The sequence below is a fragment of the Poecilia formosa genome, unplaced genomic scaffold, assembly GCF_000485575.1.
Source record: "Poecilia formosa unplaced genomic scaffold, Poecilia_formosa-5.1.2 Scaffold103, whole genome shotgun sequence".
In the NCBI taxonomy this organism is placed as follows: Eukaryota; Metazoa; Chordata; class Actinopteri; order Cyprinodontiformes; family Poeciliidae; genus Poecilia; species Poecilia formosa.
Window position 1 is genome coordinate 439518 of NW_006800042.1, and position 12836 is coordinate 452353.

The window sequence follows — 12836 nt, forward strand, 5'->3', positions numbered from 1 at the left end:
AAGTGACGTGTGCCCCCATGTGTCCGCTATGGTTGTGCTTTCAACGATGGGACGTGGACGCAACACGCACGCAGCCGACTGGCTGCAGGCTCCGCCCTCCTCCATGTGACATACGGGGCAAAATGGGATTCAGTCAGTGACTGGAAGTTAAAAGTGTTCGGCGGAGACTTGATCCAAAGGTAAGTCAAGAAAATAACTTTATTATAAACGTCCGTTTTGTGATTTAAGGCATATTTCATAATTTTTTATACACTCTTAACCAAAATGCTTATTTTGCCAACTCGTCGCCCGCTGTTACATAAAGCTTTCTGCATGAGGACTGCACAAAGTCCGGAGAGCTGCAGAGCATAGCCTTTTTGTTTTTGTTGGGTCTGGGCAACCATTTACATTTTCCCCAGAATCGTGTAACTTTTTCCTTTCAGTACATCTGATTTCATTCATGCACACTTTTATGCCATAGCGTGCAATATTAGCGCAGATGCATGGGCCTAAGCAGCTTTGTAAAGTTTTATGGGGTGTTTTACCAGTTATGTGGAGTATAAAGAAGTGATTTCAGATCAATCAGTGTTACTGTGTCTCATTTCAGTGCAAAGATGCGAGTAGCAGTGATTGGAGCTGGAGTCATTGGCCTGTCAGCAGCTCAGAGTATATTTGAGCAGTACCACTCCATAGTCAGCCCACTGACCATTGAGGTGTATGCAGACCGCTTCACCCCTCTGACCACCAGCGATGGAGCAGCTGGCTTCTGGCAACCATACCTCTATGACAAGGGCAACATCCAGGAGACGTGAGTGCAGTCTCTACAATTGTCAATTCATTTTTTTCTTCTTTAATTCCAAGTATGACACTTTTTCCTCTTTCTGTCTTTAGAAAGTGGAATAAGGAGACCTTTGACTACCTGCTGAACTGGCTGAGCTCACCTGAGGCAGTAAAAATGGGCATATTCCTCCAATCAGGCTACAACCTCTGCACTGAACCCCTTCCAGTGAGTTCTGCTTTGATCTTGTAAAATGCGCTGCAAAGATAAGACATGGACTTGTTAGCCTTTTTTTTTTTTTTACAACAAAGAGCAAAGCTAAAATTTAACCTCCTAAAGATCATTTATAGAATTATTACATACAAGTTCACTGTCGGTCACAGATAATAGTTCAGCTATTCTACGCTGAAGCACAGCTTTGTTCAGACAAACAAAAGATGGTTGCCAGCAGTGGTTGGGAAACAGAGAGGCCTCCCTAAGGGTCGGGGATACACACAGAGTTAATTGTGGTTCTATACACTCACACAGATAAGGTCATTTTTACCATACCATAAAATGGTAAAAATGACCATTTATTTATTTATAAATAAATGTATTTATAAATAAATACCAACTTTATTTATAAAGCACTTTAAAACAACCACAGCTGATACAAAGTGCTGTACATTAAAACACAACATAACAATAAAAAAAATAAAAACTCTTACAGTTTAAAAACAAACAAACATACAATTTAAAACTAGATCCTGCTAGAGTTGAAAGCCAAGTAAAATAGATGGGTTTTAAGACGAGCTTTAAAAGTGGACAGTGAAGGGGCCTCTCTAACGTGCAAAGGCAAGTTGTTCCATAACTTAGGGCCCATGACAGAGGAGCTTCCTTCTGGACCTCGGTACCTCCAAGAGCAGCTGATCTGCTCTTGAGAGACCGATAGGGTATGTGGGGGTGAAGAAGCTCAGAGAGGTAAGCCGGGGCAAGATTATGCAGTGATTTAAAAACGAACATAAGAATTTTAAAATGAATCCTAAATTATACAGGCAGCCAGTGAAGTGAGGCCAGGACAGGGGTCACGTGTTCCCTCTTTCGAGTTCCTGTCAAAAGTCATGCAGCAGCATTCTGTACTAGCTGCAGACGTGAGAGCAGCGACTGACTGACTCCCAGATAAAGTGAGTTGCAGTAATCCAGTCGAGTTGAAATAAAAGCGTGGACCACTGTTTCAAAATCCTGCCTGGAAAGAAAAGATTTCACTGTTTCCTGAGGATAGAACCCAGCGGCAGTAAATAAAGAGAGAAAAGCAGTGGGCCCAGAATTGAGCCCTGCGGGACACCATAGGGCATTGAAGCAGCAGGTGATTCAGAGTCACTAATTTTCACTGAAAATGTTCTGTCCTCCAGATAGGACCGGAACCCTTTAAGAACATTGCCACCAATACCTACAATGTGGTGTAATCGTGATATCAAAATGTCGTGGTCTACTGTATCAAAGGCAGCAGTTAGGTCAAGTAAAATCAGAACAACATGGTTACCAGAATCACATGCAAGAAGGATGTCATTAAAAACTCTTATTAAAGCAGACTCTGTGCTATGAAGAGTTTTTGTGTTGCATTTTCTTAGTAAACCTGTTTCTGATTGTAGGAGCCATCATTTAAAGACATCGTCCTGGGCTTCAGACAGCTCACAGAGCGGGAGCTGCAAATGTTTCCTGGATACAAGTGAGTTCCTTCAGAAAGAGCCAGAAAAACCTGTTATCAGGTTCCCAGTGTAACAGCAAATATTAAAACGAAGCCCATACTTTCCAGTGGCACACATGAAGAAAATAAACTATGTTTTCAGTAGACGTGATTAAACTTAACTTCTTCCTGACGCATAATTTGTATTCCAACTTTGTTTATTTTCTAAAAAGCAGATTACCATTAAATATGTTTTTTTTTTTTTTTTTTTTGTTTTGTTTTGTTTTGTTTTGTTTTTCAGGTTTGGCTGGTTCAACACAGCTCTCATGGTGGAAGGCAAAACGTACTTACCATGGCTGACAGACTGGTGAGAATGTTACATCGTGTCAAATCTGCATTTTTTCCTTATTTTGTCTTTCTTTACTCCTAATATATTTGTTAATGTTAATAATCACACGGTTTTATGTTGCGTAGCAACACAGCCAAAAGTAATTTATATTTAAAACTCTAGTTTCTATTGGAGTTTATTTTTATTTGCCTGTTTTACTTCTCTGATTTTTTTGTTAACTTTGTAAACATTTTAACTGTCTGCAATATTTTACATTTACTTGAAAAGGCAAAGCATCACAAGATTACTCACATCTAAAGTTTTTCAATTCACAACTTTAAACATCAGTTCATTCTTTTGTGCTGAAAAAAAGCATCTGCCACATCATGACACTACCGCACCCATGTTTCATAGTGGAGGTCAACATCAACGGCTTTCTTTTTGACACTCTTTTATAAAGACAGAATCTCCCTCCTGAGGCAAAAAGCTCTGCATTACAATGCAGTTTGACTTCTAAAGGTCGCACTAAGTTTTATCCAAGATAACCAAGATTATATACATAAAATCGCATTATGTAATTTGTCACAAGTCTTGATTTCCACAGAGGTCCTGCTAACGTCCAGACTTTAAAAAAAAACAACAACCTTTTTTGCAGGTTGAAAAAGAGGGGCGTCAAATTTTATCACAAGAAAATAGAGTCATTTAAAGAGGTAAGTGTCAACTTTCTCATGTTTACGACTGAACTTTTTGTGCTTCATGTTTCTTTATCACTTTACATATTATCCATGACTCCTTTAGCTTTCTGATGCTGGGGTGGATGTGATAATAAACTGCACTGGGATCAGATCTGGGGAGCTGCAGCCCGACCCAGACCTTACACCAGGCCGTGGCCAGATCGTTAAGGTGAGCTGAGGACGCCTTGAAGAGCCTGTGCAGACATTACAGAAACTGATCTTTTTACTTCATTTTCTGGGTTTCAGGTGGACGCCCCATGGCTGAAGCATTGGATTATTACCCACAATAGCAAAGCTGGAGTGTACAATTCACCGTATATCATCCCAGGGTATTTCCAGTAACACACTGATAAGCACTGGATTGCATTAGCACACTGGCATTACTTTTGCACCAGCGTTTGTCCTGGTTAACTTTTAAACACCATGCCTCAGATGTTTTTCAGTGGGCAGTTTTACCTCATTCTTTTCTGGTGGTGTTGATTTGCGGCCGCAGACCTTGTTTGGGCTGCTTTGGGATTGTTGTGCAGTGAGGTCAGAAAGTCAGACCTGTTTTCTTCCGCTCACAGACCCTCTGTGTCCGCAGGAGCCGTCTTGTGACTGTGGGAGGGGTTTTCCAGCTGGGAAACTGGAGTGAGCAGAACAACTCCACTGACCATGAGAACATCTGGAAGACTGCGTGTCAGCTTGAGCCCAGTCTCAAGGTGAGCTGACGTCAGAAGGCCAAAAAGAGCCACTTTGTTTCAGCTGAAGTTAATTATTCATAATGAGCCTTCTGTGGTGAAGACACTTTTAGTCTTTCCTCAGCCACTTTTAGACGCATTTTTAAAAAACTGCAGAAATTGACAGTGCATTAAAATGAGCAAATAAAAAGCCATGACAGTCAGATGTAGTGACTTGCAAAAGGATTTTTGTGATGGACCAAAACACATCATTCTGAAGGAAAAAGAATGCACATTTTTAACCAATAAAATGTGAAAAGTGTACGCGTCTGCATTCTGGCCGAACTTTGACTAGACCATTCTGACACATCAGCATGACATAATCTAAACCATTGTAACCCACTGTACATACTTTTGAGAGGCGTGGTCAGAATTGAGAGAAAAATGCATTTTTGTCACATGAGTAATGGCTACAGTTTAAATGTTTTTCACTGAAGGTCATGGGTTAGTTTTTTTTTTGTTTGTTTTTTTTTCTCCGCAGCATGCCAGGGTAGTGGAGGACTGGACTGGTCTCAGACCTGTTCGGAGCAAAGTCCGACTGGAGCGAGAGACCATACAGTCCGGTGGCTCCACAATTGAGGTGAAACTGAGCAGAAAATCAGCAATTGATTGTTGACTTTCTGCTGTCCAGCTTCATAAAAAAAAAACCCAGTGGTTCTCTCTTCCAGGTCATACACAACTACGGCCATGGCGGCTTTGGGCTCACCATTCACCGGGGTTGTGCTCAGGAGACGGCAAGGCTGTTCGGTCAGATCGTGACGCAGAAGGGCAAACGCCCCAAAGCTCGCCTGTAGTTCTGAGTCCAGCAGCAGGGACTGGGACTCTTCTTTTTCCAAAATCCAACACCAGCACTCCAGGTGTTTTTAACAAAGCTAACATTTAATGCAAAAAAAACCCCCAAAAAAACCTCTATATACTTTATCTGAACTTTATCACCACAACCTGAGATGCCTTAGATAAATAATGAAATTGAGTTAAAAAAAATGTGTTTCATGTCTTTGTAAGCTTAGTTTGTTGTAAATCCAGTGATTCTAGAATATAAAATTTCTCTATTAATTTTATAAATAATAATAATAAAAAATGACTCCATTAGCATTTTTTATGTTTTTTATTGTAATATCATACACATTTACATCTAGTGCATTGACACTTAATGCTGCACGATATTTCAAACACTGGCGAGTCAAACCATCTTGGTGGACCCGTGTGTGGCGATATCTTGTCTGTTAGAATAACCACAGTCTGTCTCCATCTCTTTATCAATTACAAACAAAAGACAACAACCGAACTAGGTGTTGTTTTTTTTGTTTTTTTGTTGTTGTTTTTACATCATTTACATTGAGAACATGACATCCAGTAAATGTTCACAGCTTGGGTCTATGTATGGGAGGATGCTCTTAAAAGCCTGGATCAGTAGAGGAATAGTTGACACTTGAGTGATAACATCATTACTATAAAGCCCTCCATAGGGAGTCCATTTTGGCTGATCACATGAATTCTAAGGCTGAATTTCTGGGTTATTTGTCAACTTTTCATAGTCTTCAAGAAACAAAGCCTAATGTTTTATTAATGCACATGTCATTTTCTAGAAAACTTTCCAGTCCTCTCAACTATAATTACAAGATGCAGCTGGAAATGTACTTTCAAGGTAAAATGGTTAAATTCCTGACTTCTGTTGGGCCTGAAATTAAGTAAATGTATAACAGACTCTTAACTTTTTCATCTGGACTTTACCTTCACTTTGTATTGATAAACCTTTGCCCTGTTGTATCATATTTTGGGGGGAATTAACACTTAAAAAGTAGAACATATTTAAGAAAGTTGAGATAGCAGCTCTATGGAGAGGCTGTGAAACTATTCATACCCCTTCAGCCTTTTCACATTTGTTCACATTAAAATCACAAACTAAGATATTTTATGTGACAGACCAACAAAGTATTACATATTTGTGGAGTATAAAATAATGAGATCCCTGTTTTCCAAATCTTATAATAATACACCCACTTTTTTATATTGTTTGTTTTTTCTGCTCCATTTACTCTGAAACCTTTTATATGAAATTCAGTGAAATTCGAGAACAGTGTTCTTGAATTTAGTGAATAGTAATTAATGCAATTTATTCTTGGTACAAAACCAGATGTTCTGTGAACGTTACGGATGTTTGCTACCCTATAGAGAACACTAGTGACAGAAATCTTCCTGAAACACATCAGTTAGGTGAGGGATGTCATGGAGAAGTTTAAAGCAAAGTTATAGAAACAAAATCCCCGGTTTTGAACATTTCACAAAGCTCTTTTCAATCATGTCAAAGTAGAGGACTGCGCAATGATGGTCTTAATCAAAACGTATTTGTGTACTTTTGTGAAAGTCGTGAAATGCATCTGAAAATCTGCATCGAGTCTTGAAAATTCATGTTCACAGATTATCTTCATTCAGTGGGACTGAGATTGAACTGTGTTGCAAGGATGACTGAGCAAACATTTCAGCCTTGAGATGTGTAAAAGTAGTCGACGCATACCCCCAAAAGACTGGAAGCTGCAACTACAGGGAAATGTGTCTCTACAAAGTACTGGCTTATGGAGGAGGAAGACAAATTGATTTGTTCATTTAAACATTTTCAAACCATCTCTAGATGTTTCGGTTTCCTTCATAATCATGGGCTACTTGGGTGTTGGTTTGTCACATATAATTAGAATAAAATGCAAGGAAATTTGAGGTTTTAATGTGAAAAAAAAAATGTCACGAAGTTCAAGGAATATGAATCAGTTTGCAACATAATGTAAACTTTAAATCTGCCGGTATTTATATGAGTGAACAGAACCATTTAAGAGTAACTACACTTTTGGAAAACTCTCTCGCTGCTTGTGTTGTAATGTAGAAATGCTTCGTTTTATGTTAAAGAAACTTCCTGTCCTCCACCGACAGCTTCAGGAAATCTAAAGGTTTGTCATAAGTAAAACAATCACGTCACGATTAAACTTTAAAAATCATGATTTCAGTCATTTATATGGGCAGTTTATGTTCGGAAACTGATGAAAGTGAAGCAAATCATTCCTTAAGATTTCTGATATTTGCAATAAAATCAAGGGCTCCTACATAGGATCTGTATTTACCTTGATAACTGGGACTGTTCAGTGAAAAAAAAATGTAATCTGGTCAGTTCATCTGAGGAGTTATTTTTGTTCTTCAACAATACTTTTTTAAGTTAAAGTGCATTTCAGCAGGCAATTTCCATGTACATGAGATGAGATGATTGTGTTTTTTTGTTGGTGTTTTTTTGCAAAGAATACTTAGGAGATGGTACGTTCAGTATGCTTTGTGCACTACAGAGGCTGCTTTTTAATTGGTTTCCAAAGTGGTTTTTGTCACCTACTCAATAGGCTGTTTTAAGGCTCTTTCTGTATGAAGATAAATTTCAACACTTTCACATCATTTATCTTCCCCTTTTCAGAAACTTTTCCCATTTTCACCATCATCTCCCGTAATCCTGAACATCGCTCGGTCTTTCTAACTCGTCCTGTGCGTACGTAGTTTTACAGTGGCAACCCTGTGACACCAATGGTGTTTAAAGGCTTTACAGACAGTAATGTGATGTAAAAATGGTGCTGCCTGGATCTTAGGAGAAACATACAAGAAGGGCAGAAAGCTGGCTTGGCTTTCTCCTCTCCTCTCATCTGGCATCGCCTCCAGTTCGTACCACAGTGAGCATGTCCTCAACCCTGAGAACCAGAGCTGGAGTGTGGGATTTCTTCTGATCTTTGGCCCACCATCTCCTGTCCCCACTCACGATTGCTGGACTCTTGCAGACCCCGACCTGTGGTTTCGATGGGCAGAGCGCAGGAGGCGACGGCAGCGAACAGGCAGCAGCAGCAGTACACAGAGAGGGCCAGGTACACCGAAGACTCCAGCATCACCTGCAGGATGAAAGTCCGAGAAAACCAAGATGAATAAACTCATGCAACCAGTTCATTTTGAATAATCAGTACTTTTTTAAAATTTATTTAGATGTTACCTGTGCAACAAAAGGAGTGATGAGGGCACCAACTCTGGCCATCCCACTGCTTGTTCCCAGACCCAAAGCTCTGGTTGCTGTTGGATAAACCTGCAGAAAGCCCAGAGAAAACGGCCATTTCGTGCCCATCCATCACCCTGCTTTCACCGTTTCTCACAGTGTAAGCTCATACAAGAGTCTGCAAGGATGCATTACCTCTGGAGTGTAAACGTAGGCCGCCTGAAAGCCTCCAGCAATAAATGCTCTGGCTATGAATATCAACACCGTCATGGACGCTCTGCAAAAGAAAAACGGGTGTCAAGAGGAGCAGATAAACATTAAGCAATTCATAAGACGTAAAAGCTGTATTTACCTCCCAACACATCCATACAGAGGGATGATGCACAGAGAGAACACGAGGAAACACAAAGCCATGGTCTTTCTCCGTCCCAATCGATCAATAGCCCACAGTGTGACCAGTAGTCCTGCAGGAAGTCAGCAGAGTCACTAATCTTCAACACATAGAGGCTTTTGTCCCCTTTAAATGTGTGATAAATAATGTGAGCATTACTTATTATATAGCAGAGAACTGAGATCCTCTCCTTAAACTGCTAACATAAACATACAGGAGCATCTTTTTACCTTAGAAAAACATTGAAAAGAATCAAGTAATACTGATAGACTAATTACGTACACCCTGAAATTTTTCGAGAATTAATTTCTATTAATTTTTATTATCTTGACTTTCATCTATCAAAAACCTGAAATGTCTGTTTCTTGAATAATTAGAATAAAAAAGTTGAAGAGACTGTATGACTGTAAAACTAGGGAGCTCTGTAAGTCAATGTCTCAAAGGAAGGGTGCAGAGTCACTGAATTCAAGTAGCCTGAGGTCCAATGGAAAGTTTCTGTTGTCAGTAATTATTTGAAGTTTCGTTCTATCTTCTGCTGTTGCCACCATGTTGAAGCACAGAGTCTTCCTGAATCCCTCAGCAGAACCACTGACTGACCACCTCCATACGTCACTGCACTCATGCAACAATTCATGCAAATGCAGCCCCAACCTCATATTAAGTGCATGTAACACTGTACAAGGACATGAATTACCTTATCAACCGAACACTGAGGAGGGCAGAGATGTATAGAACTACAGAGACCACTTTGGCAGAACACTTACTACAGAAAAGTATATTTGTTTTGTAATGTTTTATACCACCAATGACAAAAGAAAAAAAATACATATATTTTCACTTTTCTGCAAATTCACCAGCTGCACAATTCTTGTTAAGTAGTATGTAGTATAAGATAAGTAGTATTCCAAAAGAGCAGAAGAAATCTTATGTTGTTTGAATAATAACAATATTTGTTGTTAATCTGTTGCTATGATATGAGGGTGTTTACTGGTAACCAAGTGCCACGAAGTAAACAACAGATGTTTACTTTTGCAAAACTTGCCAACTGTAAGTTTCTTTTGCTTAAGCTGATAAGCAGTATTTCCAAAGAGGTTATGTTTATAAACAATAATATTACTTGTCATTAATTTGTTGTTAAGAGGTTAGTGTTTTTTTTCTGGTAACGAACTGCCACGAAGTATAATTCAGATTTTTACATTTGTGTTGAATGTTTGTTTTATAAAATATTTACCAACAATGACAAAAAAAAAAAAAAAAATCACTTTTCTGAAAAATTCACCAACTGCATTGTTCTTGTTAAGTAGTAAGTAGTGGAAGGTAAGTAGTATTTCAAAAGAGCAGAAGAAATTGTGTGCTTTTTGAACAAAAACAATATTTGTTGTTAATCTGTTGCTAAGAGATGAGCACGTTTTCTGGTAACCAAGTGCCACGAAGTGAACAATCAGTTTTTACTTTTGCTAAAGAAAAAATCAATGTACTGTCTCTATTGAGTACATTGTAGCTTTTTTTTTAAACATTGATGCTAATTTTTAGCCCCGTTTAAATTTCTTCAGAAATGTTCTAGTTTTTCTATGTTATTCTAACTTACACCTGTAAAAACTTAAGCTTATGTCAAATACATGCACCTAATTTTAGCACAGAAGTGCAATTATAGCTAACAAGATTCTAAAGTAATCAATAAAGAAATAAAAATGTATAAACATTTATTGAGTTATCTGAGTTAAGTGATGCCTTTTGCTAAACAGCATTCTCTCATGAAAATAATGTGCTGTGCTGTGCTGCTTTACACTGTTGTGCATCGTTTTAAAACATTTTTTAATGTTTTAAATGTTAATAACAATGACATAGCAAAACATATTTGATTTATTTACCTGGGAATTCAGACAAAGTAGTCCAGAGCAGATCTTTATAGTCATCAGAATTGAGATATTTACACTCCAAGCTGCATCTGAGCTCCTTTTTTCCGCCTTTGGGCACTAGAGGGAGACATTAAGCAGAAAAACGTGTCTCTCAGTCTAATGTCTTGGCATGTTTTGGTAATGCTTTCTATTTGTGTGATGACCTCTCTGACTCACTTCCACATGCGCCTCCTTCCTGAAACAACTCTGTAGTGAGCAGCACCAGTCCGTAGTAAGAGAAGGCGTTAGCAAACCTGCACTGACAGAGATGCAAAACGAAATCAGACTCAGCGCCTGGCAAAAGCATTCAGGTCCTTTTACCTTTTCCATGTTTTGATACGTGACAGCCACCAACATCAAACATCTATTTTTAGATTTTTAATTGTAAAAACTGTAGAAAACCACATGTCTTCATTTCCACAAATACTCATTACTTTGTGTTGGTCTATCTAGCACATAAAAATACAATGAAATACATTGAATTTTGTGGTCGTTGTGTGACAAACTATTTAGGAGTTTAAGGGGTGTAAATGTTTTTACAAGCCACCATGCGTAGGCACTGCAATTTAAAAAAATTATTAAGATAGTAAGCACTAAAATGCTGAAGCTTGAGCAGGTCTTGAAGAGGACATTGTGCTTGCTTTATCATTTGTTTCATTTACCAAATGAACCAGAGCAGAACCGTGGTGCATCGGAAGTGTGCCGAAAATAAATCTCGGATCTTCCCCCGATCTTCCTAATTAGAAAGAACAGATAAAAAAAATTGAAAAAAGTAGATAAATGCCTGAATAACAGGATTACACAGCTGAGAAGAGTCATTGTTACTCAGAGCACTCATGTCCTGCACCTGTCTGGCAACAATGAGTTTCCCCAGAGGCATGGGGACGCCGTTCTCTGTGGCTATGCGTTTCAGAGTTGCCAGAGCCTTTTCCTGATTCCCCGTCAGCACATCATACCGAGCGCTCTCTGGCAGCCACTGTGAACACACACATGCCGACAATGAGCATGTCATTTCATAAAGACGAACAGCCTTGTTAAGCTGCTGTACCTACGTAGCACAGAAAGGCGAAAATGAAGAGAGGGATGGTGGAAAGGCCGAGCAGCCAGCGCCAGCCCAGAGTGGGCATCACAAGGATCGCCAAAAGGACCTCGAAAACTGTACCGATTGCCCAAAAGATCTAAAATAAATAAATAAATTAAAAAAAAATACAACATACAAAAGTAGTTAAAGGGAAAAGGACACTTGTTACAGAGTGGCAGTCTGGAGCAAGTCATACCTCAATCAGCAAAATACATGTGGCTCTGGATCTCATGGGAAGGAACTCAGCATACAGGGTCACCCTTAAAAGAACGTCAGTGTAAATACCGACTCAGCTCATTTGTTTCACTGTTACTTTCAGGGCAGTGAATGAGGTACTTACGACTGAGGCGCCCCTCCTATACCGAAGCCCACCAGCGCGCGCAGGACCAGGATCCATCCGTAAATGGGTGCAAATGCACTCATGAGGCCGAAGAACATGGTCCAAAGCACACTCAGAGTCAAGCCCTGTTGGTGGATATGATCAGTATGTTGCTTATGTAGCACATGCCTTTTTGTGAATTCGAATCACGCCGTTAGATATTTTCATTATCCTAAAATCTAGAAACACTGTCACAAGCACAACTACACAAGCAGTAACCTGGAAAAGTATTCAGTCCCTTTACACTTTTCTATTATGACCACAAATATTGCATTTTATTGAGATTTGATTTGATAAATTAATGATTTGTGGTGTACAAGTGTTAAGGAGGAAAGTTAAACCTGGTTCACAAAAATCTTTTACAAAGACAAAAGTCTCCAAAGTGTGCCAGGCATTCATACTTAACCCCTTTTGAGTCAATACTTTGTAGATTCAGTTGTCGCAGCAATTTCAGCTGCAGAGTACGTTTCTGCTCACGATACACACCAAGAGATGGTCATTTTGACCCATTGTCTGGGTAAAGACAAGCAGTCTATACCCACACAAAGCTCCAAGCTCATTCAAGTTGGACAGAGAGCCTCTACTAACAAAACCTGTTTAGCCCTAAGGAGCTTTAGAAGTACTTTCCACCTGGAAATATATAACAAAACTGTTGTTAGTTGTAACCATACCTAATTTATTAGTCATAAAAAAAAAGAAATTTAAAAAATGTATTGAGCCTCACCTCAACGTTTCTCCAGAAGGTATAAAAAGCTATAAAAATCCTTGTCAGAATACAAAAGATATGCCTCCGACTGTTAAATCTGCATCTCGACTAAAACTAAAGTAGAACTGAATCAGTTGAAGTAAATTTACTCTGGAGGTTTAGAGA

The 12836-nt window shown here is 39.1% G+C and overlaps 2 protein-coding genes across 2 annotated transcripts in view; one reads left to right on the forward strand and one right to left on the reverse strand.

Annotated features, from left to right (window-relative positions):
- Positions 1–67: 67 nt before the first annotated feature.
- On the forward strand, positions 68–5297 carry LOC103142866 (D-amino-acid oxidase). Its single transcript, XM_007559144.2, has 11 exons — positions 68–179; positions 587–787; positions 871–985; positions 2389–2465; positions 2725–2790; positions 3407–3461; positions 3550–3654; positions 3732–3814; positions 4069–4186; positions 4686–4784; positions 4873–5297. Exons 2-11 carry the CDS (start codon positions 594–596, stop codon positions 4996–4998), a joined length of 1038 nt encoding a protein of 345 aa, XP_007559206.1. The 5' UTR covers positions 68–179; positions 587–593; the 3' UTR covers positions 4999–5297.
- A 934-nt stretch (positions 5298–6231) lies between these two features.
- Positions 6232–12836, reverse strand: part of svopa (SV2 related protein a) — a 19657-nt gene continuing 13052 nt past the window's right edge. Inside the window, exons 6-16 of the mRNA XM_007559143.2 lie at positions 11927–12051; positions 11783–11846; positions 11558–11683; positions 11353–11481; positions 11168–11241; positions 10683–10759; positions 10479–10583; positions 8569–8680; positions 8412–8493; positions 8217–8306; positions 6232–8118 (exon numbers count right to left, since the gene is read on the reverse strand). Of these exons, the coding sequence (XP_007559205.1) occupies positions 7918–8118; positions 8217–8306; positions 8412–8493; positions 8569–8680; positions 10479–10583; positions 10683–10759; positions 11168–11241; positions 11353–11481; positions 11558–11683; positions 11783–11846; positions 11927–12051 (1185 nt within the window). The 3' untranslated portion in view covers positions 6232–7917. The remainder of the gene's footprint in view (positions 8119–8216; positions 8307–8411; positions 8494–8568; positions 8681–10478; positions 10584–10682; positions 10760–11167; positions 11242–11352; positions 11482–11557; positions 11684–11782; positions 11847–11926; positions 12052–12836) is intronic.

Bases quoted from the DNA above. Each gene is read 5' to 3' on its own strand.
- LOC103142866 (XM_007559144.2), top strand. From the start codon at position 594: ATGCGAGTAGCAGTGATTGGAGCTGGAGTCATTGGCCTGTCAGCAGCT. The intron at 986-2,388 runs GTGAGTTCTGCT...TTCTGATTGTAG, and splicing joins TCTGCACTGAACCCCTTCCA to GAGCCATCATTTAAAGACAT. The intron at 2,791-3,406 runs GTGAGAATGTTA...CCTTTTTTGCAG, and splicing joins TTACCATGGCTGACAGACTG to GTTGAAAAAGAGGGGCGTCA.